Below are 21426 nucleotides of genomic sequence, written 5' to 3'. Positions count from 1 at the left end.
GCCTTCCTCCGGCACCTTGAAGCAGGACCGTCAAAAAGCTATAGCTTTCATTTTTCTCTTGGAAAACTTGGAAGAGATTTTAAGGCCTTGAGGAGCTGAAATATACCCCTGGCCTAGTAAGGACATTTTATAAAGTTGACAAGTGGGCAGTCAGGCTGGCTCCTGAGATCAGCAGTAGGGCTCCGTGTAATGTAATGAGTGCGAAAAGAGCCATTTCCCAATCATCTTGTTCATTCCATGCACATTAGGAAAGAGGAAAATTCAACTGAGGGCCAATTCTCCCCTAAGAATCCTTTAGTTTAATTATGACCACAGTATATGAAATGTCTGTAAGGTGTCCACTCTCAGCAGTGAAAGGAAGAGAAGAAACCCTTTCCCTACTAAAAAAACAGGGAAGGATGCTCTTATGGTTCTAAAACATGGTTGAAAATTCAATTTAACCGATGACCAGGCCACTGCGCTTCTTGTAAATGAACGTCTTTTTGCCGCTAATTTTGTGCTATTTTACCTTTCATTAAAAGAAGTAATTCAGGTTAAACTCAGCTGAACAGCACAAAGCTCTTGATATTTTGAACAATTACTTTGACAGGAGCCCTTGACAGTTAAATGGCTCCGTTAAATGACTGTTACAGAAGACACATAATGAGTTTAGTGAAATATTGAATTTAACCACAAATGAGGAAAAACCAGTCATAAGCACTATGGGTGTATTTGAATAAGAACATCTTGCTTATGAACCTCAATGGATTCTATAATTTCTAATAATCATGCAATCAACTAGTTAGCTGGTGAGTATGTTTCCCATCTTAGTGCCCTCTATTCAGTTTTGCTTTTTGCTTTTGTTGCTGTTTGTTAATCCGAGAAACCATGTGAAAATTTTGAAACTGCCAATAATTTCCTCTTACATCAGTATGATATTTTAGAGTTAGGCAATTAATGAGTCTCTGTCTCACAGCTGAAGTCTTCCTTTTTCCTTTTTCTCCTTTGCTGAATGAGATTCTTTCACAAAGTAAAAAATCAGCAAAAGGCAAGAGCCTGCTGCCTGAGAACATATGAATTCACTGTGTTTCCTCCATCCACGGCACTCAATATTCCTTTTCTTATTTTATGGATCGAACGTGAGATACTATCAAGGCTTTTACATGTTTTTTCATGACTAACGACTGAAATATGTACTGAAATAATAAAACTGGTGCTGTTCAATTTCCTTTTTAAATTCAATTCCAATAGAAGTGAGAGTGCCCTTGTGATGGGGAGATCTGGCTTATTAGAAAACTCTGTTTTCTGGAGAAGACGAGGAGCTGGAAATCCTTGTGGACTTAAAACATGTGGGTGAGGAGAGGTGGGGGAGGACACTGGGATTGAAGAAATGAATCAGAAAACCAGGAACGTTCTTTATCTCGTTTGCCTGGCAGGCGGACGAGCAAGCAGCTCAGCACACTGGGAGGCTCTGCACTTCCTGATTCTTCCAAGCAGGTGAGGTCCAACCTCCCCTACATTCCCACGGCTCCCTGCACTCATCGGCACTCAGCAACTGTCTATTTCCAATTTCACTGCCTACTTAAATGTCTGCTCCCCACTAGACAGTCACTCCTTGAGGACAGGGAGTGTCTTTTCATCTTGCATTCCCCCAAATTTCTGAGCCGTGATAAGCTGGTCAGTAAATGTACTTTTTTTTTAGTAAATGTACTTTTGAACAAAGTACTTTTAACATTTAACTCCTTCAGCTGACAGTCAAAACACGTGGGAAAGGCCAGATAGCTTAACTATCTGATACTAGTTAAACGCAAGTCCAGATACACAGCAAGCTGCCTAAATTAGGTATTTCCTATAACCCTGCTAACTCAACTGTGGTCCATAGACCCAGCAGCAGTGGCATCACCGGGGAGCTTTCCAAATACCACATCTCGGGCCCCACCCCAGGCCCCCTGAATCAGAATCTGCATTATAACAAGATCCCCAGGTGACCTGTGCACAGTGAAGTTTGAGAAGCATTTACCTAGAATACATGACCAGTATGATGCCTGAAGAAGTGATGGTGTGTAAGATGGAGAAAAAACCAAGATACTTCTTCACACTCTTTCCTGTTTAAAGACACAGCTGCTCTTAATAATTGTCTTTTCTCCTTGGTGCAAAGAGAGTATTTATCATCAGCTTGCTGACATTTGCAGGAGTTTTGGCTTTCTCCAACTGAAAATGTGGATGATTGAAAGGATATTGCTGACACCTGAATGAGAAATCCAATGACTCCAAGCTATGTAAATTTAATTATTTCCTTTAATTCTTTTTTCAGGAATCTCTTTTTCTTTTCCTGAGCTTTGGTAGCAATTTTCATTTAAAAGAAATACAAGTCAGCAGTGGTTCACTGAACAGGCTGACACGCAATTTCATAGGGGGAGAGGCGCTGTGTGTTTAATCTAATTTGTGCTCTCAATTCCCAGCTAATGTATCTAGGGATCCTGATGTATGCATGTACAAGGAGACATCTAAAATGCAGAGTCCAGCACTCTGCAATTCTCTGAAGCATGGCAAAAAAATCAGTCTGGGTTCTTACAGCTGCCCTACAACATGATAAATCTTTGTACTTACAGATGTAGAAATATTCCCGGCCTGGTCTGAATTCAAATCCTAGGGAAAAGGGTGTGAAGAGCTGGAATTTTTCAGAGAACTTCAGTGGTCCATTTGGAGAGTGAGGCCGGTTACATTCCCATCTCTTGAACCCTTTGGAAGTATGGTCGCAGGCACTGTAGCCATCAAAGTTCACCATGTAGAGGACATAACGCTCAGTCTTATCTTCCGGGACTGAGTCCTCATAGTGAGGGCAGAACACGTCCAGGTAGTCATTGATACAGACGTCAATGTGGTAGTCACCCCTCTGAAATCTGTTGGAAGAAGAAAAAGATAGGATTATTCATAGAGGAAAGGCAGCTTCCTGCTTGGAATCAGTGGTTGAACCCATTAATAACGCTCAGGCTAAAGATTTATTATAGTAAGTTTTTATTTGGTGCCATATGATTTGAGGCATGGTTTGAATTGTTGCTGTTCCAAATCTAAATAACAGCATGCCATTTTACAGAGGAATTCTATTACCGTTGTTTCAAAGTACCCTACCAATGGAGCGCTTCACTTTCATTTTAAGTATTAAAGGTACTGATTTGCTGTTTTCCTTTCATTGTTAAAATCAGAGTTTTCATATTTCTAAAATAGTGTTTCATTTAATAAATGTTTTTGAATAAATGAGTAAGAAATTTAAAGAATAAATGAATTGTTTTTGTTATAACTGAGACCATTCTTAATTTCCTATGCAACTGTGGACAATTAGAGTGATAAAATTGAGAGAATTAGAATCATAAAATTTTAAAGCTGAAAAGAAAATTCCTAGAACAACACTTCCACTCTAGAGGAAAATAAAACCCAAAGGCATAATGATGAAGCAATGAGCCACTGAGCTAGACCTGGAACCAAGACTTAGGATCCTAGTTAGGTGTTTCCCTTAGTAAATCTGCTTTTGTCACAAACTCGTTTTAGCCAATCTCTGTTTTGATGCCCTCTCCCTTTCCCTATTAAATTGAAACCATCTAGGTCGAATGACTTTTCTGTCCATTTCTTTCACTTTCATAGGTTGTGTTCTAGGGCTGGACTGAGGGGTAGAGAAAGTAAGAAGTCAGATGAAAACAGCAAAACCACGGCCACTTCATCCTGAAAGAGTTAAAATGTGTGCACACAAACACACCACTGCCCACATCACAGTGTCTGCTTCAATTCTTATCTTAAAAAAGTTTTGCTTATTTGTTTTAACTAATGTGCCTTTCCCCATCAACTGAACAGTTTTTCCCAGGACCCAGTGGTGTGTGAAACAGGAATTGTTATGTACACAACTTTCTAAAATCAGAGTGGAAAAGCCTACAAAACCCCTTTGTTTTTAGCTGGTGAGGAAATTCTTCTCTGAGCCCTTAGGAGGGTCATCACAAAACTATGTCACTGCTGAAATACAATGCCCATAAAGTCATAAAATCTTCAAGTCAGACAGTCTCAGGGAGAACACTTCCCAGTGACGGTGAGCTAGTCTATTCTATCTTTGGACATCTCTAAATGTTAGCAAGTTTCTTCTTATATTGAGCATAAATCCACTTCTGTGTAATTTCCATCCAGTGATCCTACTTCTGCTGCCTGAAATTACAAAGAGCAAATCTAATTCCTCTTCCACCAGGTAGTACATAAAACATTAGGAGATGTCAGCTGTATCTCTCTCTGTATCCTCCTTTCTCCAGACTTGAAAATCCTGATTCCTTTGGTTATTTCTGGTATAGTTTCCAGACTCCTCATCATACTAGTATTTTGACCCTCTTCACATCTTCTAGTTTCCCAGTGTTCTCCTTAAAATGCAGCACCCACACATAACAAGGACCTCTGACAGGTTGTTGTGAATACTACCTTGGCTCTGGATGCTAAATATTCATTGACAAAGTCGAGATTCCCTTCTGAAATACACCGTGGTAAAAGTGGAAGAGCTACTTATTTTGAGTGAGTAGAACCAGATCTGCTGCTGGTTGAGTAGGAGAGTCATAAGCCATCCTGAGCCTCAGTTTCCTCATATGTGAAGTAGAATAATAATGAGAATCTTCCTTGCTGACCTCACACAGCTGCTTCAAGCCTCAGATGAGGAAATGTATGAAAAGCATACGCGAATATAAAGCACTGTTACTATTAACAGGATATATTAAAATAGGTAAGTAACAAAGTATTACTTTTTAAACAATGGCAGTAAGAGCATACAACAGAAATAAAAATAATCCCCAGGTTTCCCATTTTAAAAATCCCAGAAGAAAGGAAATCATATAAAAATCCTAAATTCTGTCCGTCCTCAAATATCAAATGATCCCCAGAAACTCCACTTGCTCTGTGCTTTTGAAAAGCAGCATGTTGATTTATTCAAGAGAAATAAGGAAAGATGATCAGATCACTTCTCAGTTAGAGGATCTCAAAATACATAACCATTTTAAAAAACAAACCCTCAGAAGTATTTATTTCCTTACATCTACAGTGATGACGAAACCAGGTTTTCTTTTTCTTCATTACTGGCAGACAACGATTTGTCAAGATACAAGGAAAGCCTGTGTTGCTTTTAAGAGATTTTTGAACATCAAGGTAACATCACTGCCAAAGTACAAAGAAAAGACACTGCAACGTTCAGATAAAAGGGTGCTGGGATGTGAATCATCAGCACTCAGAGTAGGCTGACAGTTCTGGCTGAGAGCCAGACAAGAACTGCAGCAGAAGGCAATGCCCAGATGCACTTTATATTATTATATTATTATTATAGATTTTAAAGACATTCAAGGGGGAAGTTTTTCCTTTCCCTAAGTGCCACTCATCTTAGCTTCTACTGGCACTGGATACTGCTTAAAAGTGAAAATTAAGAAAACTGCCACTGTCTGGACCCATTCGGTTATTGCTTTATTCTACAAATTGTCACAGGTTTTTGGTGCCTCAAGTTTAGCTACCCTTTTTCTAAGCTTTTATCCCTGTTAATTCTGCTATAATTTTAATAAAGCAAACCATGAGACTGAAGACCCATTTTACATTGGGTTGACCAGTTATCCTTTTCTGGTGACAATTTACTTTGTGTGGGGTGTTAAGTGAATCACTGTGGAGCCAATTTTAAACATGAGATTGTCCCAGCAATTAACGCTTATACCCTTCTATGCACATGACAAAGAAATGATTATGATTTACCATAGAATCAACTTGCACTTCTGTTTCAGATATTCAATTTGCATAAATTATTTTACTAATGTAAATTTCAAAGAATGGACAATGTGAACATAAAAACAGTGACCAATTGGAACTCATAAAAGGCATCTGTATAATGTAGCTAAGTACAATCCAAAGAAAGGTTGAGAGTTAGATAGTCTAAGACTATCCCAAATTACGCTCTTTGACTACGAAGTCACACTGAATCATTCTTTTCTGGCCTTACTGTGAAGAAGCACATATGTATGGCTAATATTATTGAGTGGTTATTACGTTACATTCATTATCTCAATTTAATCTCCATCACAACGCCACAGAATAGACACTATTAGTACACCCAGTTAGAGATGAGGAAACTGAGATTAAGAAGTCAAGCAACATGCCCAGTGTGACAGGAATAATAAAAGGTGGAGGCAGAATTCAAACCCAAGCAGCCTGACCTCAGAACTGAGATTTAATTGCTAAAGTCAAGTTCTTAGGTCCACTCTGTATTTCGCCAGAGGGATGATTCTCATTCTTTTTTTTTTTTTTTTTTTTTTTTTTGTGGTACGCGGGCCTCTCACTGTTGTGGCCTCTCCCGTTGCGGAGCACAGGCTCCGGACGCGCAGGCTCAGCGGCCATGGCTCACGGGCCCAGCCGCTCCACGGCATGTGGGATCTTCCCGGACCAGGGCATGAACCCGTGTCCCCTACATTGGCAGGCGGACTCTCAACCACTGCGCCACCAGGGAAGCCCCCAATTCTTGATGGGGTTTCAGTTCTCTCCTACATTCACTGATGCAATAGATATTTACCATGTCCAGGATCTGCTATTTTATGGCTTTACATCTGTTGTCACATGAAATCCTTACTGGGTAGTTATAATTAGTTTCATTATACCAATGAGAAAATGACATTCAGAGAAGTTGTTATCCACTTAGTTCAATTTTTTTCCACAGGAAATAAGTAGCAGAGTTAGGATTTCAACCCCAGTCTGATGGCTTCTGAAGCATATATACTTTCCTCCTAATCATAACGGCCCAAAGCTTTACTGACTGTAATTCCCCTCATCCTGTTTACACTGATCTTCTAGGAACGTCTGCTGCAAGGGGTCCTGGCCCTTCTCTCTTCCTCACTAGGTTGATCCTAAACTCCTGCACTGAAAGCGGAAGGGTGCCTCAACATCTGAATAAGCCTCAGATCACAGGGTTAGCTCCTGACTCATGCACATCGTTCCAACCTTTCACAGGATAAAGTGCTGTTAGGCTCCGTAGCCATTCACAAGAAGAGAACTTTTTTTTTTTTTTTTTTTCCCATCAGGACACTTTCACGAGCTTTAGTTCGTATTAAATGAGCAAATTCACCTCTAGGAAGAATGATTCCACATGCCAATATTTACAAATTTCATGGGTAGCCCGCCACTGCTTTGACACATTTGTAAATTTCTGGGAAATTTTCTTATAAATGTCCCCTCTTTACTCTTAATCTTTAATTCCATCTACTGTATCTGTGGTTCTCTACCTCTCTGAAACCACTGCATATTATGAACTGTAGGAATTTCTGGCTGCATACCAACACGCCAACAATAATTACAATACAATCTCTACTAAATTATCACAGTGGTTTACGACGTAAAAGCAGGCATGGTTGCCACACTTAGCAAAGTGACTGTGTTTGAGTAAAATGATTACCGCTCTGCCTGTGTTCTCACAATACAAGTCCCAAGTGCCAGGAAACATCTCATATGCATACAGTGATGGCCCTTGTCCTCCGCTGGGTTGCATGGCTACTCAGGTCAGTGTTCCATATAACATATAATAGTATATATATATCCTGTTATGACAAGAACACATTGTGTACATTTATCAAAATGTGGCAGTAGGCTGGTTGAGAATGTCATATATATTGTGAAAGGGTCATTTTAATTAATTAAGAATAAAATTCAGTACAGCAACTAATTCTTTGTAATCAATTCAACTATTGAAAATGAATGATGCACTTTATGGTTGTTTTGATGACCCAGAGGCTGCCTGGAGGGTTGGATAAAAAATACAGTTTGGGGCTACCAATAGCAAAAAAACAACTAAAGGTGGGATGTGAGCTACAGAGTCTCTATGCAGACATGTGTTTTTGTCTTAGTTTGTCTTCAGTGTTTACCTGATGACATTCCACAGCTAAATACAGTTTTTATTATAAATTTAAACTATTAATATCTCTCTCCTTATATAACCTGTCTGGAGAAAGTGAATCATGGATTGAGTATTGGAATTCAAGTGAAATCAAGATGACAGAGGTGATATAAGAGTTGACAGGCTGTCTGGGACTTCCCTGGTGGCGCAGCGGTTAAGAATCCACCTGCCAATGAAGGGGACACGGGTTCGAGCCCTGGTTGGGGAAGATTCCACATGCCACGGAGCAACTAAGCCCGTGCACCACAACTACTGAGCCCGCGTGCCACAACTACTGAGCCCACACGCCACAACTACTGAGCCTGTGTGCCGCAACTACTGAGCCTGCAAGCCACAACTACTGAGGCCGTGTGCCACAACCACTGAAGCCCGTGCACCTAGAGCCCGTGCTCCACAAGAGAAGCCACTGCACTGAGAAGCCCGCGCACCGCAACAAAGGGTAGCCCCCGCTTGCCACAACTAGAGAAAGCCCGTGGGCGGCAACGAAGACCTAACACAGCCAAAAATAAATAAATAAATTTATTTTTTTTTAAAAAAAGAGTTGACAGGCTGTCTTTGCATTTAGTTATCAATAATGTGCCCCCAAGTTTCTACTGAGACAGGGACCAAAACACTGTTTCATGACCATAGTTAACCTGATCTGTAGGACTCTGCTCCTAACTAACTAATTTATTTTCAAACTTGGGTCGCTCCACTGGGGACATCCAGTACTTGAACACTCCAGTCCTTGACCTCAAGTGGAAGTTCTCTACTCTGACCTTGGTTCCTCTTTGCTTTGGCAAGGAAACATCACCTAGCTTTCTTTCTCAATGGATAGTTTTTCACATCATTGACCTTACTTCCTCCTCTATCACCATATGCTCTCGTGCTGTGGAGACTGACAGCTGGGAGGTCGAGTTCACAGGACACACAGGCAGTGCCCTGGGTTGAGGCTGCAGAGGAGCAGCACCATCATCATCATCCTTCTCTGAGTTCATCTTTAGCCACTTTTCCCTGCAGTGTTCCTCCTCTCATTCCATCCCTCATTTGCTAAAGCCAAAATGCGTTTCATTTTCGTAGCTGGAAAAGGAAGGGTACGGTGCATATTTAAAACGTTCTAAATTGGCCTTCAGCATATGTTGCTGGCACAGCAGAGAGCCTGCTTCCAGGGAAATATGTACTGAGGTATTTTATCAAGCAGCTCCTGAGTGAAGTTTCTTTACTCCATAAATAGAGAAACAGCGTTACTGAAAGGAGACACTGCTTATTAGAGGTTAAGAAGCTGTGAGGCACTTTTATCCCCCTTTCATGTAATGTTTTAAAGGACTCAATGATGAAAATGCTATTTCTCATGAACTGGATAGTTGATTATGACATTTTAAATGTATTTTAATCTGTCAGGGAGGTGATTGTTTTAATATTCCTATTTGAACAGAACTACACTGTCACGTCTTTAATTACAAGGCAACTTATTATATTACATTCTGAAATTGAAATGTAAAAGAAGGATATGATTTATGGTCAAAGATTAAGCAAATTTATCAGCTCAGGGTTCCTCCCAAATTTTAAACTAAATCTAAAGTGAATATGTCTTGACAGCACAGTCTTTCAATTCTATTACAGATTTAAAGTCTAATTTCAGAATAAGATGTCTTTTTAACCAGAAGCATTTCTCATTTGTCCTGAAGGGCCTAATAGGCCCAGCAACAGACACAGAATTTGTTTTATAAATACGTTTTGGGAGGAGATGGGCAGGATGGCAGTCTCTGTTGCGTTGCATAACACGTCTCTTCTTGTCTCCTTCTGTTATTCCTTTCAGCACAGAATGTAAGCCTTATGGCTTTCGGATCCTAAATCTGAAGATGCTCTTTTTTTTTTTTTTTCTCCCAGCAGAGGTTAAAGCGAGAAATACAAACAGCAAATCAAACTTGGGGTAGATAAATCATATTAGCATCAGTGGGGGATGAAGAAAGACTTGCTGATTTTAAATGTTCCCTCTCTCTTACAGGCTGAAATATGCCAACCTTTCAAATATATTGGTCATTGACCTTTGTTTCCAGTTCTGAGACAGCCAGAATCATAGACAGTTTCACTGTTACCAGGCCAGTTGTTACCAGGCTGAATGAGGTATAGTACATGATGACCGAAACCCACCACTTCAGGCAGCCCAATCCAGCTCTTCCAGGCTCTAGAACATACCAAGAAACAACTAAAATTCCCATAACAGTGAAGATTTACAAGTGTAAAAAGAACCTACTCAAGGATGAATTTCAGAGATATTTCCTACATATTCTTTTGCAGTTGAAAGGCTGTAGGCTACAACACACACTTTCATTCAACGAAGCACACAATACTGAGAAAACATTTAGAACCCGGAGTTGGTGATCTGTGTATCCATTAATGAAAATTAGAATAAAGTTCTTACACATGCAAGTTGGAAGAAAGGAAATAAATGTTGTAGTAATCACATATTCTGCAGCATGAGAACTTTGTCTTCAATTTAATAACTTGGTGATGAGCATAAGATGTAACTTACTTAGCCAGATATTTAGAATTTATTAGTGGTCTAGTATACTAACCTGTCTCTTTTTTTTCTGTGTGTGTGTGTATGTGTGTGTGTGTGTGCGCGCGTGCTTTAAAAGCAAGTGGTTTAAAAATTCCTCCATTAACATTAATTACTCATCTCAGATAGATGGATAGAAATCTCAAATACCTTGTGTTATTGCTTTTCTAGTTCAAGTCACATCAGGCTGAATGACTTTTTAAAATTGATATCTCCCAGGAGGAGTACCTGTTTCAAATACAGGGCCCACAAAATGTTCTCTCCTCCAGTGTTTTAACTCATTTGGAGTTTATTAGCCTGACTGAGGAGCTCCAAAGGAAACAAAGCATTAAATTGGCGGAGCCTAAACAAGACTTTCCTTCAGGAAGGGACCCGGAGCTTTGGGTGACAGTCTAATTGCTTCTAAGCCCCCAAAGAGGCCTCGGGCTTGGAGTAAGAATGTGTCAACGTCAACAGGCTAAATCAGCCAAAGCAGGCAGAGTTCCACACACCCGACACATCGCAGACCACTGCAAATGGTTTTCAAAAAGGGATTAAAATAAAATAAAGAATTATAGTCTGGCAATCAGTGTACGGCCTCACAGAGGTCACTTCCACAAGGCAAAACAGGCTCCTTCTTGACTCCTGCTGGCCAGGAGCTTCCTGACGAAGCTGCCTGTCATGCCCTAAGTTATCCAGAGTTTTACATCATGGCAAGTACACGGAACAGAGCAGCTGAAACACACACACACAGATCCAAAAGCAGATGCGGGAAATCACTGACCTGCTTATCCAGCCACTGTCCTAGGAGAACAGGATTCAACAAACTGATTCTGTTCTGAGGATGCAGGAGGTGGGGAGTCAGTCAAACAAATAAGCCACCTGCCAAACTGCTTACATACGTGTAGCCCTTTTGTATCCTACGAGGATGGAGTTACCCAGCAGAATTTCAGGTTATTCCTAGTTTCAACATTAAGAATAATAACCAAAGAGATATAGTAAATGTCCTTCCTATTAACCACCTCAAATAATGATTTCGTAGTTCTTACGTACTGCTGTACAAGCAGTAAATTAAGTATTTGTATTATGGCTTGATGATAACCTATTGGAATCATTACCATCTAAGTCTGAAATTTGGCCCCGACTTTTCAAAAACCGCGTGGGTGTTCGAGATCTACGTGGCATGGAACTACTGTCTATTAGCTTATTGTTAAACAAACAAAAAACAAGCTGGAAGAAAGGAAACAAATGTTTGATGGCTTTCTTTTATGTTCGATCTTCATAGGACCAGGGTAAGCAAATATCTTGCAACGCTAGGGCACAATAATGGTAATAGTGTTTTATACAAAGCTTTAGGATGCAAAGCAGAAACTATTGCTGTTTCTATGCAAATTGGCACGGGAGAAGTAGTTATTTTTATTTGTTATGGTTAGGACCTTGTGAGCAGTTGGATACAAACCTGGAACCAGGCATGAGGCTAAGGTGAGAGAGAATTGATCTGGAGTCATTAGAAATTAGGTGGTGGGTAGAGCCATAGAAAATATTGAATTCATTCAAGGTAGATGCATAGATGTCGAAAAAAACTGGGACTGCACTGAGAGCAGATCACCGGAACTATAATTATTCTAGTATTTTTATGGAGACCTCCGCTCTTTACACTGAGAGCTCCTTGAAGGTGGTGGTGCTGGTGTTTACTCATCTCTGCATCCCCAACGCTCAGCACAGTGTCTGCACCAAGTGGTGACTTGAGAGACATCCCAGAAAGTAAACTGTAGCTGATGGATATTAGAAACAATGTTTGAAAACAGAAAAAACTTTGTAAAGTGCCCAATAATCTCCTTCTGTGTCCTGGGTCCCAGTATCAAATTTTGAGAACAGCTAAATAATATGACAAACAAAGGTCAAGATCAGGAAACAAAATAATGGCCCATGGCAGATAGGAAAATGATAATCAGGCCTATTGTTCAAGCAATGCTAGAAAATCATGCCTAGCCAAGTAGATGACTTAAGCACCTAACGCAGAATGAAAGTTTCTCTTGTCATTAAGTCCTCTATTCAATTACCATTTATTGGGGTAATTAAACACTGGAAAGTGATGCCAGGCTAATTGTTAGATTATGATAATTACATGTCTTTGCTCTGCTACAGCTGATCAAAATAAGATGTGGTCCCGTGCACTTAGCTGGAACTGCTCCGTAATCGTCAGACTTCCGAAGAGCGCTAGGCCATTTATTACCAATTCATTACAAATCAAGCGGAGAAGCTTATTATTTGTAATGCTTCTTTCTTCCCCCCACATACAGTCTCCTGGAACAAGACTCCCCAAAGGTTAAGCCCAAACTGCCGCCTCTCATTGGCCCATTTCCATCCCAATTACACAGCTGAATGGCATTAGGTGCCTCTATTTGAGAGGGTTCATCAGACTGCTTCACAAAATCCTGCAAGCGCCTATCACATTGGCAGGAACACCCAAGGCTCCCTTTCAGCCTCTGCCAACCACTGTTCTGCTCTGAGCTGTGTCCCAGCAACCGCAAGCTGGCAGTGCTGAGAATCTTCTGGTTCTGAGGCTCCCTTCTGCTCAGGTTAGGACTAGACCAGGCTGCGGTATGCCCAGGGTTTGCCCCAGTTCACGGGAGTCCTAGGGATACAGATTGTGCCTCTCCTGTCAGGATATCTGGCTTTTGTTGCTCAGGCCAGGATCACGAGAAGAAAGCAACTTCCTCGTCACCTCAAAGCTACCAAATAGTAGCTCAAATCTTTGTAGAAAAAGACTAGAACCAATCCCTTGTCCTTGGACATTTCCGGGGGTTAGAAATCTCCCCTCCCATCCCTCTACTGTTGGAAGGTGGGAAGGCAAACAGGTATTTGAGAGTCTTCCTTTGGCTTTTTCCTGGGACTTCTCAACTCTCCCCTGCAACTGTCATCAGAGTGTGTTCACGTGGGCCATTGCCAGTGGAGGAAGCGCAGAGTGTCAGGTCAAAAGTTTACTAACCGCTACAAAGTTCATGTCATGTTATGGTTCTCTATTTTAGGGGTTTGTTTTCTTTTATTTGGGCAGTATTATGGACTGAATTTGTCACCCCCAATTCATATGTTGAAGCCCCAATGTGATTGTGTTTGAAGACAGATATGGAGGAAATTAAGGTTAAATGAGATCATAAGGGTGGGGCCCCAACCCAACAGAATTGGTGTTCTTCAAGAAGAGACACCAGTGCCCCCTCTCCCCTTCTCCACTCTCCCTTCATGTACCTCTGCAGGCCAGGAAGAGAGCTCTTACCAGAAACTGACACTGCTGGACCTTGGTCTGGGACATCTATCCTCCAGAATTGTGAGAAAATAGATTTCTGTTGTTTAAGCCAACAAGTCTATGGTATTTTGTCACTGCAGCCTAAGCAGACTAATATAGGCAGTTTAAAAGTTAATTAATGGGGCATCCCTGGTGGCACAGTGGTTAGGAATCTGCCTGCCGATGCAGGGGACACAGGTTTGAACTCTGGTCTGGGAAGATCCCACAACTAAGCCCATGCGCCACAACTACTGAGCCTTCACTCTAGAGCCCGCAAGCCACAACAACTGAAGCTTACGCACCTAGAGCCCATGCTCCACAGCAGAAGAAGCCACCGCAATGAGTAGCCTGCGCACCGCAAGGAAGAGTGGCCCCCGCTCGCCGCAACTAGAGAAAGCCCGCACGCAGCAACGAAGACCCAATGCGGCCAAAAATAAATAAATTAATTTAATTAATTAATTTTTTTAAAAAGTTAATTAATGGTAGATTTGGGGGTGGGTGCTATTGAATTACATCACTGCCAGGGATTCAGAGACATAAAGAATTATCGAACAACAATAAGGGAACAATGGCCAGGAAGGAAGGGAGTAAAGGAGGCAAGAGAGTGGAGTTAAGCCACTGCGGGCACCCCACAATACCCTGGAGCAGGGGGGACACTCAATATCCACCTGCTGTTCTGAGCAAGCGGCTGGTCTGAGGGGAGAAGGCACATTATATTCCTACGTAAGGATAGTTTCACCCCTGAAATTAACTCATAGCACCACGAAAATGACTGTATTCTCACCCAGCAACTGTTATCTCACTGTTTCAGCAAGGCTTTCGCCCAAAGATAGAATGAAGAGGGTTACAGAAAAGTCACATACTCCATTTTACCCTTCCTCCACCCTGGAAATTAAAACAGAATATGACACTGCCTTTCAAAAATCATATTAAGTGCATTCTGGGGACAAAACAGACCGTGAGGTACCTTTGTTAACACCGGAATACATAAAACTGTCATTTTATGCACACATTTACTGGTGGCCTGTGGCTCAAGACTGGGGAGCTGGGAACAAAGGTACTTTGGTTCATCGCATAAAAATGGTTTTGCACTACTTACTATTATCATTTCCTCCCAACACTCATTAAAAGGATATTCATTCATACAGCTGGATCCTCTATTTACTTTTATAGCCTGGGCCACAGGACGATATATGCAAGAATAACGTAATCATAAAAAATAAGAAACTAATTGCTCTATCCCAAGGAAACATAAGGGGGAGAAAGAAATAAACAATTCACCATTTATTTCTCAGAAATAAATCTAAGCACTTTAGGGGGTTCTCAAGTGGTATAATATCCGTACCTACTTAGATGCTTGTCTATCTCAATGACAGAAAATAGAGTTGTTTTTCCCCTCCCCCTTCCATTTTAGCAAACTCCACTTTCAAAGTGTCTACCCTGGAAAAGAACTGTAGTTCAAAGCAAACGCACATGACCCTCCTCTTGAACTTTCAGAATTTTTGGTCCTGCTACAAGTTCTGCATGAGCCACCTGTAGAGATTGTGAGATTTCAGAGGGATGGTTAACACCAAGTCACAAAGATGATGAAATACGAGCGTGATAACGGGCCTGCCATGCTGGGTGGCAGCTCAGCACCGTAAGCCTTGAGAGGACAGCGTCACAACTGGCTTTCTCCAGCACTCAGTAGTACAATCCCAGATCCCAAAGTTTCGTCCACGTGCACATTAACATTTCATTGCTGTTCAAGAGAGGGAGAATGTGAGCTACCACTGAGTTATCCACTCAGTGCTGATAAGCTGGGTCAAAAAACAACAAAGGCATGAACGAAACCTATGGGAGCTATTAAATGAGCCTGGAACTTAGCACAATCTGTATCCAGTGTAGAGACAAATGGGACTATATCGCACTGATCAATTTATTTACAAAATAGGGCAATTTCATCTATTGATGCTTTACTTCAACATCTGGGTACCTACTCTGTGTGTGCCAATTATTTAATTAAAATCATAAGCCATTTGGTATTCTAAAAGGAACGTAGTTTTTCTTCCATTCTAAATACAAACTATACCTAAATAGATTACAAATATAAAATATACCTTTCACCCTATCTCTGGGAAGTAAAAGGGTAACCAAACAGGATATTCCCTTGAGTACACTCTCAGATTCTGTCTCAGGCACCCTGTAGCTGAGAAAAGATTCACAGCAGCCAAAATCTACCCAAGGACGTTTTCATGAATCCAGCCATTAACTGAAAAGCCTGAGTCTTGGTCACTGAAAGTGCTGGTGACTCTGGTTTTAGGGACGTGACTAGAGAAAGTAACATATGTCATGCGCTGGCCAAGTGGGCAGCCTAGAAGCACAGTCTACAAGGCTGGTAGAGAGTATACCCACTATTGGTGCCGGGGGGCTGGGGGGGGGCGCCGCCCTACGGCGGGCACTGCACGCAGGGCTGGAGGAAAGGAGATAGCATCCGGCTGCAGAGACGCCTCTCCTGCTCTCCTCCGACCGGCAGCCAAGTGAGCTCGAGCTGTGTTTGCCACAGGCCTGGGACATGGTCTGACGCTTACACGCACCTCAACAGGGTTGTGAATCCTAAGAAGTTACAAGCCATTCTAACCCACTGGAGGACATGAACTGAACAGTAGGAACTCTGGAAAGTGTTTTTGGCTTTTGTTTTAGTTTAAATACGAGTTTCTGGCATGAAGCCGAAGGAATCAACTTACTTATTATGCCCAGCAGCACTTCCCGGCAGAGTATTAAATTTAGTGTTATTTATTTTTAAAATCAGGGTGGTGGCTTCAAGATATAATTAATAATCTCTAAAGACGTCAGAGATGTGTGGAAGTCTATGGGAACACGAAATACTGCTATTCTCTGTTAGAAAATTAGGATATGTAAAAGTTCGTATCACATGAGGGAACTGTGTTGGTTCTAATGACTAGGAAAATTTATAGGGCAATTCAAAATTAGACATATCACTCCTGTTTCTCTTAATGGTAAAATGCAACCCAGCATCCTCAAGCACTCACTGAATTAAAAATGGAACTCTCAGCATTACAGTTGCAGCTAAGTATTTATGTATGCCACTGAATCTACACACTCCCCTCATATACAATTTTCTATAGTTGGTTTGACTCAAGAACAACCACAACCGAGTTACTAGAGTCTAGAGCGATAAAATCCTAACTCACCACTCCTTAAAAACACCAAGTTGCTTGCCTTTGTAGTCCTAGACACTACTCACGTTTACTAGTCTTAACCTGCAGTAATTATAAATTCTTCAGCGCACAAAGCATGCATGACATAGGCTTGTAAAGAGACAGCCTCTGGTCTTCCCTTGGGACCCGATATTTGATAATAATTTCACAAGAACCCTACTTCTGCATCAAGACTAGAGAGACACACACTGGTGGAAGGAACTTTGAGCACCATCTCATCCAGCTGTTTCCTTTCAGAACTATTAATTATCTAGTCTCTTAAAAAAAACAATCTCCAGGGAGAATTTGAGTATTAAACAGGTCTTCCCAGGACCTGTGGATGTCATTCAAAATCCAATGCATAAAGAAATTCTCTATTCAGGGGCAACCAGCTTTCCAGTGTTGTTCAGAGCATTTCCCTCGCTCCCGCCCGATGAGAAGATTTGAGAGAAAAATAGAGGAAATTTAGCTCATGTTTTCCTAGGAAAGTCGAGCTGATTGTATTATCGACTGTCTACTGCATTAGCAATTTCCAACTGAATTACAAACGGTTTCCCTGCATTATACTGCTATTGTTCAATACCATTTTCATTGCCCTAATGAAACAAAGCTATATAATATAACCATAAAGTACTGATTACAGTTAACAGCAATGATGGAAGAGAGATAAGGAGAGACCTATTTTTAAAATATGCAAAAAAAAGATACGAAATGCTGATACTCAGCAGACATTTTTTTTTTTTTTTAGACTCTTTTTGGCTTTCTGGATTGAGATCAAACAACACTGACAAGTTAATTCTTTCTCTTCCAACAATACAAATGGTATTTCCCCTGAGATAGAATTTCTAGAAGGTTTCCCAAAGAGCAAAAGTTCTCCAGGTGCTGTAAAAAATAATAATAACAATGATAACAATGTGGATTTCACACATACTTGGTCTTAAAAAGTGCCTACTTCAAACCAGAGGATTCCCTAATATCATGAAAAGAGGATATCCAAATTTTCCCCGGGGTGCAGGTTTCTCACCATCTATAATTGAGCTCCTTTAGAGAAGTGCCATCATGAAAGCACCAGGGTATTTTCTCTTGGTCCGTATTAAATCAACCAGCAACACAAATGATCAGGTTGCCGGGCGGGACTGAAGGCTGCCCCAGTGAGACAGAGGTGCATGGCTGAGATATCTGCCTTTTAGCAAAGGGCCCTGAAGGTTACTTGGCAGCCTTTTATACTCCCAGTTCCTTTCCCATAGATAGAAGCAGTAAACAAAGAGGTGGAGGGCACAGGAAGAAGTGGCAGGGAAAATTCTTCGGCATTGCTAATTATATTAAGCCTAGAAGCTGTAGCATCGGACACTTGCTACCCTCTGACATTCGTGCCAGAGCTGCCATATCCCCCCCAAAAGCAAAAAACAATTGGTATAATGGGGAACAGAGCACGTTGCTGTCATTCCCGAAGAACTCCTTGAGTCGAGCCAGTGACAGATAATGAAATTACTGTATGGTGCTCTAGTGGCAGATGATCCGTGACTGCCCAGGTCCTAGACACCCAGACATTCTTCATCTGACAAATCCTTCCTGCCATTTCCTGAGTGGACATGGTGTAAACATAGAGTTCGCTGAAAAGGCCTGAATGTCAGGATCAGAGACTAGTTCCTCCAAGACAAACTCTGGTCTTGGAACAAACCTTCCTCTGCAGATCTTTCTGAGTGTTTATATTTCTATGAGCAACACTGGATAGTGTCATCCATGTGGACACAACACTCTGAGTTCTACATACTGTATTTGAAACACTGATCTGATTTCAACGGTTCAGAACAGTCACCTCAATGCTCACTTCACTCGCATTTTCTAGTTTTTGCACCCCTGAAAAAAAGATTTTTAAAAAATCAGGACGGTATCTGTTAGACCTCTTTCAATAATGTGTATCACTTGAAAGATAAAAGGGAAGGTGCATTTATCTGTTCCTATTAGAGTGCTAATTTATGCAAGTTCATTTGCCTTTTGTGTCTATTGATTGGATTCTTGTTTCATCCCCTGCACTCCATTAGAATCCTCGCTGACCTCACAATAATGCCAAAATGTGTACTACAGATTTTTATATGCTCTTGCATCTACAGCCTATTTAAAAGTTGGCATAAGCAAGATGATGGTGTAAACAGAAATTATGGGCAACATGAAAAAGTATTTCGCTTCATCACATCAGAAAGAAAAACTTAGAGAAGATGAGAAGACTTAATGGTTGAACTTCTCTCTTCAATTTTAAATAGTCATGTCTGAACATTTGAAAAGACTCCTGTGCTTTAGGCATGCTGAAATTAAAATAGAAGTGCAATTTGGGATAACAGATTATAAAACCAGTAAGCACAGCTGCTATACGCAGGGCAGGAATGGCTCTTCTTTTCCAAATCCATTTTTGTAAGACAGTCAACTGTGGAAGTAAAATAACCTTTGCTGTGAAAACTAGAAAAAGGGCTAGACCCCAGGAGAACAATTTTCAGACATGGTCTGCTATTTATTTGCTCCCAGTCTCAAATAATGCTTTTGTTTAGTGCTTCATTCTGAAGAAAAAAAAATGTATATATCATCACATATTTTTCAGTATGTATTAGTCTAAATGCTTTCTGTTTATAAGCCCAAGTAAACAAATTTAATTTTAGTCTTGCGACTAAAATAACTTATTAGTCTTGGGACTAATAAAGTAACTTATTTAAGTATGAAGTGATCCAAAGCTGTCAATCATAGGACAAAAGGATACAAAAGTTGTCATTTTGAGATACGATTTTTAAACCCCAAAGAGTATTTTAATCCACTTTGTACAGAGAACATACCTGCTTTATTGAAAAGTTTATAACTATTTCTTCTTGTTTCCACCTCACTAATTTACCTATGTCCAAAAAGGCATGGGGGAAATGTAAAAGCCCGGCGAGAATCTGTTCTCATCTTCCTGCGGGATGACTACTAGCAACACAGATTTGACAATGGAGAAATCACAAGTTGTTGAGCCTGTGAACAGGGAGACTCCTCAGCTTATTGAGCATTCTAGAATTGCTCAGGCAGGGATGTCAACAGGGGCAGAGGGACACCTGGCAAGTGTGGAGTTCAACCACCCGGACCTCTCTAAGGATGGCTGCAAATCGTACAAGATGTCCAGAAACACTAATAGGCATCCGCTGAACCACTTGGGAGGTGTCACTAATAAAAAGTGAAAATCAGAGTGGAAAGAAAATTTCATTTCCAATCCTCCTCATGACACCTGGCTTTTTCAGCACATATGGTTTGTAAAGTTTGCTAATGTCTGGTGGTTATCCAGGAAATCAGGGTTGATTAAAGATATTTCAACTTTATCTTCATTTCCCAGACTTTGCAGACATCCACCTGACGACTGAGAAGGGACTACTATCTGATCGTTTGTGGCAGGCAGCTCAGGAAAGAGGTCACAAGAAAGGGACAGAGAGCCATCTGCCAAGCTTCAAATCTGGCCTCTGCTACTACTGACTCTGGAACCTTGGCAAGTTATTTTACCTCTCCATGCCTCAGTTTCCTCATCTGTAACACTGGAATAAGAATAACACTGCACTCCTAGATCACCAGTTAGGATCAAATGAATAAATTAAATGAGTAAATCAGGACTGACTGTAAAGTGCTTAAATAGTACTTGACAAATAGTACAGGTAAGAGGAACATGTACAATTTACATTATTTACATAACTAAAAAGGTATTTTTTGAGTGCTGAAGACAAAGAATTTTAGTACTTTGAAAAATATCTTGAGAATCTCAAAGATCTTTAGAAATAAAAATGTTGATAGCCATTGCAACATCTCTTGAATAGGTAGAGTATAATTATAATAGATTTTTGTTTATGAAATAAGGAAAAGAAGTTTATAGAATATGGGAGGACAAGTGCTGACTCTGCGGAGGAACTGGGCATACACAAGGCAACTCAGCCTTGTGGAAGTGTGTTGGATATAAAAATACATGGAGGGAAGCATGGGCAGTTGCCCGTGTCGTGTGATTTCTGGGACACAAAAGCCATCTTTAAACAAAAATAACTTCCCAAGAGGGAATTTCAGTTCTTAACTGTGTAAAGTGTTATTTTGTCTGGGAGGGAAATTATACTTGCAAGCCAATGCATTAACATATTTTCATTTCTCTGACTCATTAATACCTGTTAATTAAGCAGAGTTAAGGCCCCTGAAAGACTATGGGATACAGTAGGTAAACTCTGATGAGAAAGAGTAAGTGGTCTACAGGGTTGGGAGAACAAGCCTCAGGAAAGGGGCACTGGACAGAGGTGTAGGGCAAGGTACTAGAGAAACACTTGACACTTCCCAATTCTGCTGAGGTCAGCTCTACAGACTAAATGTCATCACATTTCATTAGAATAAATGGCATTCTCTTCAAGAAGGTCGATTTTAACTTAAAATTTAAAATTATACTTCCCTTGAACAATATACTAGACTGACCTTCTATCCTTTCTTAATTTGATTGACTTTTCACATA

General features: G+C 40.7%; 1 protein-coding gene across 2 annotated transcripts in view; it reads right to left on the bottom strand.

Annotated features, from left to right (window-relative positions):
- EFNA5 (ephrin A5) overlaps positions 1 to 21426 on the bottom strand; it is a 280347-nt gene that overhangs the window by 44350 nt on the left and 214571 nt on the right. For both annotated transcript variants that reach the window (XM_082621245.1, XM_082621246.1), the window contains exon 2: positions 2590 to 2882. In XM_082621245.1, the coding sequence (XP_082477371.1) occupies positions 2590 to 2882 (293 nt within the window). The remainder of the gene's footprint in view (positions 1 to 2589; positions 2883 to 21426) is intronic.

This window comes from Mesoplodon mirus, assembly GCF_964341445.2.
Source record: "Mesoplodon mirus genome assembly, chromosome: 5".
NCBI lineage: Eukaryota > Metazoa > Chordata > Mammalia > Artiodactyla > Ziphiidae > Mesoplodon > Mesoplodon mirus.
The sequence above is the reverse complement of the archived record's forward strand: the minus strand, read 5'-3'. Positions and strand labels throughout refer to the sequence as shown.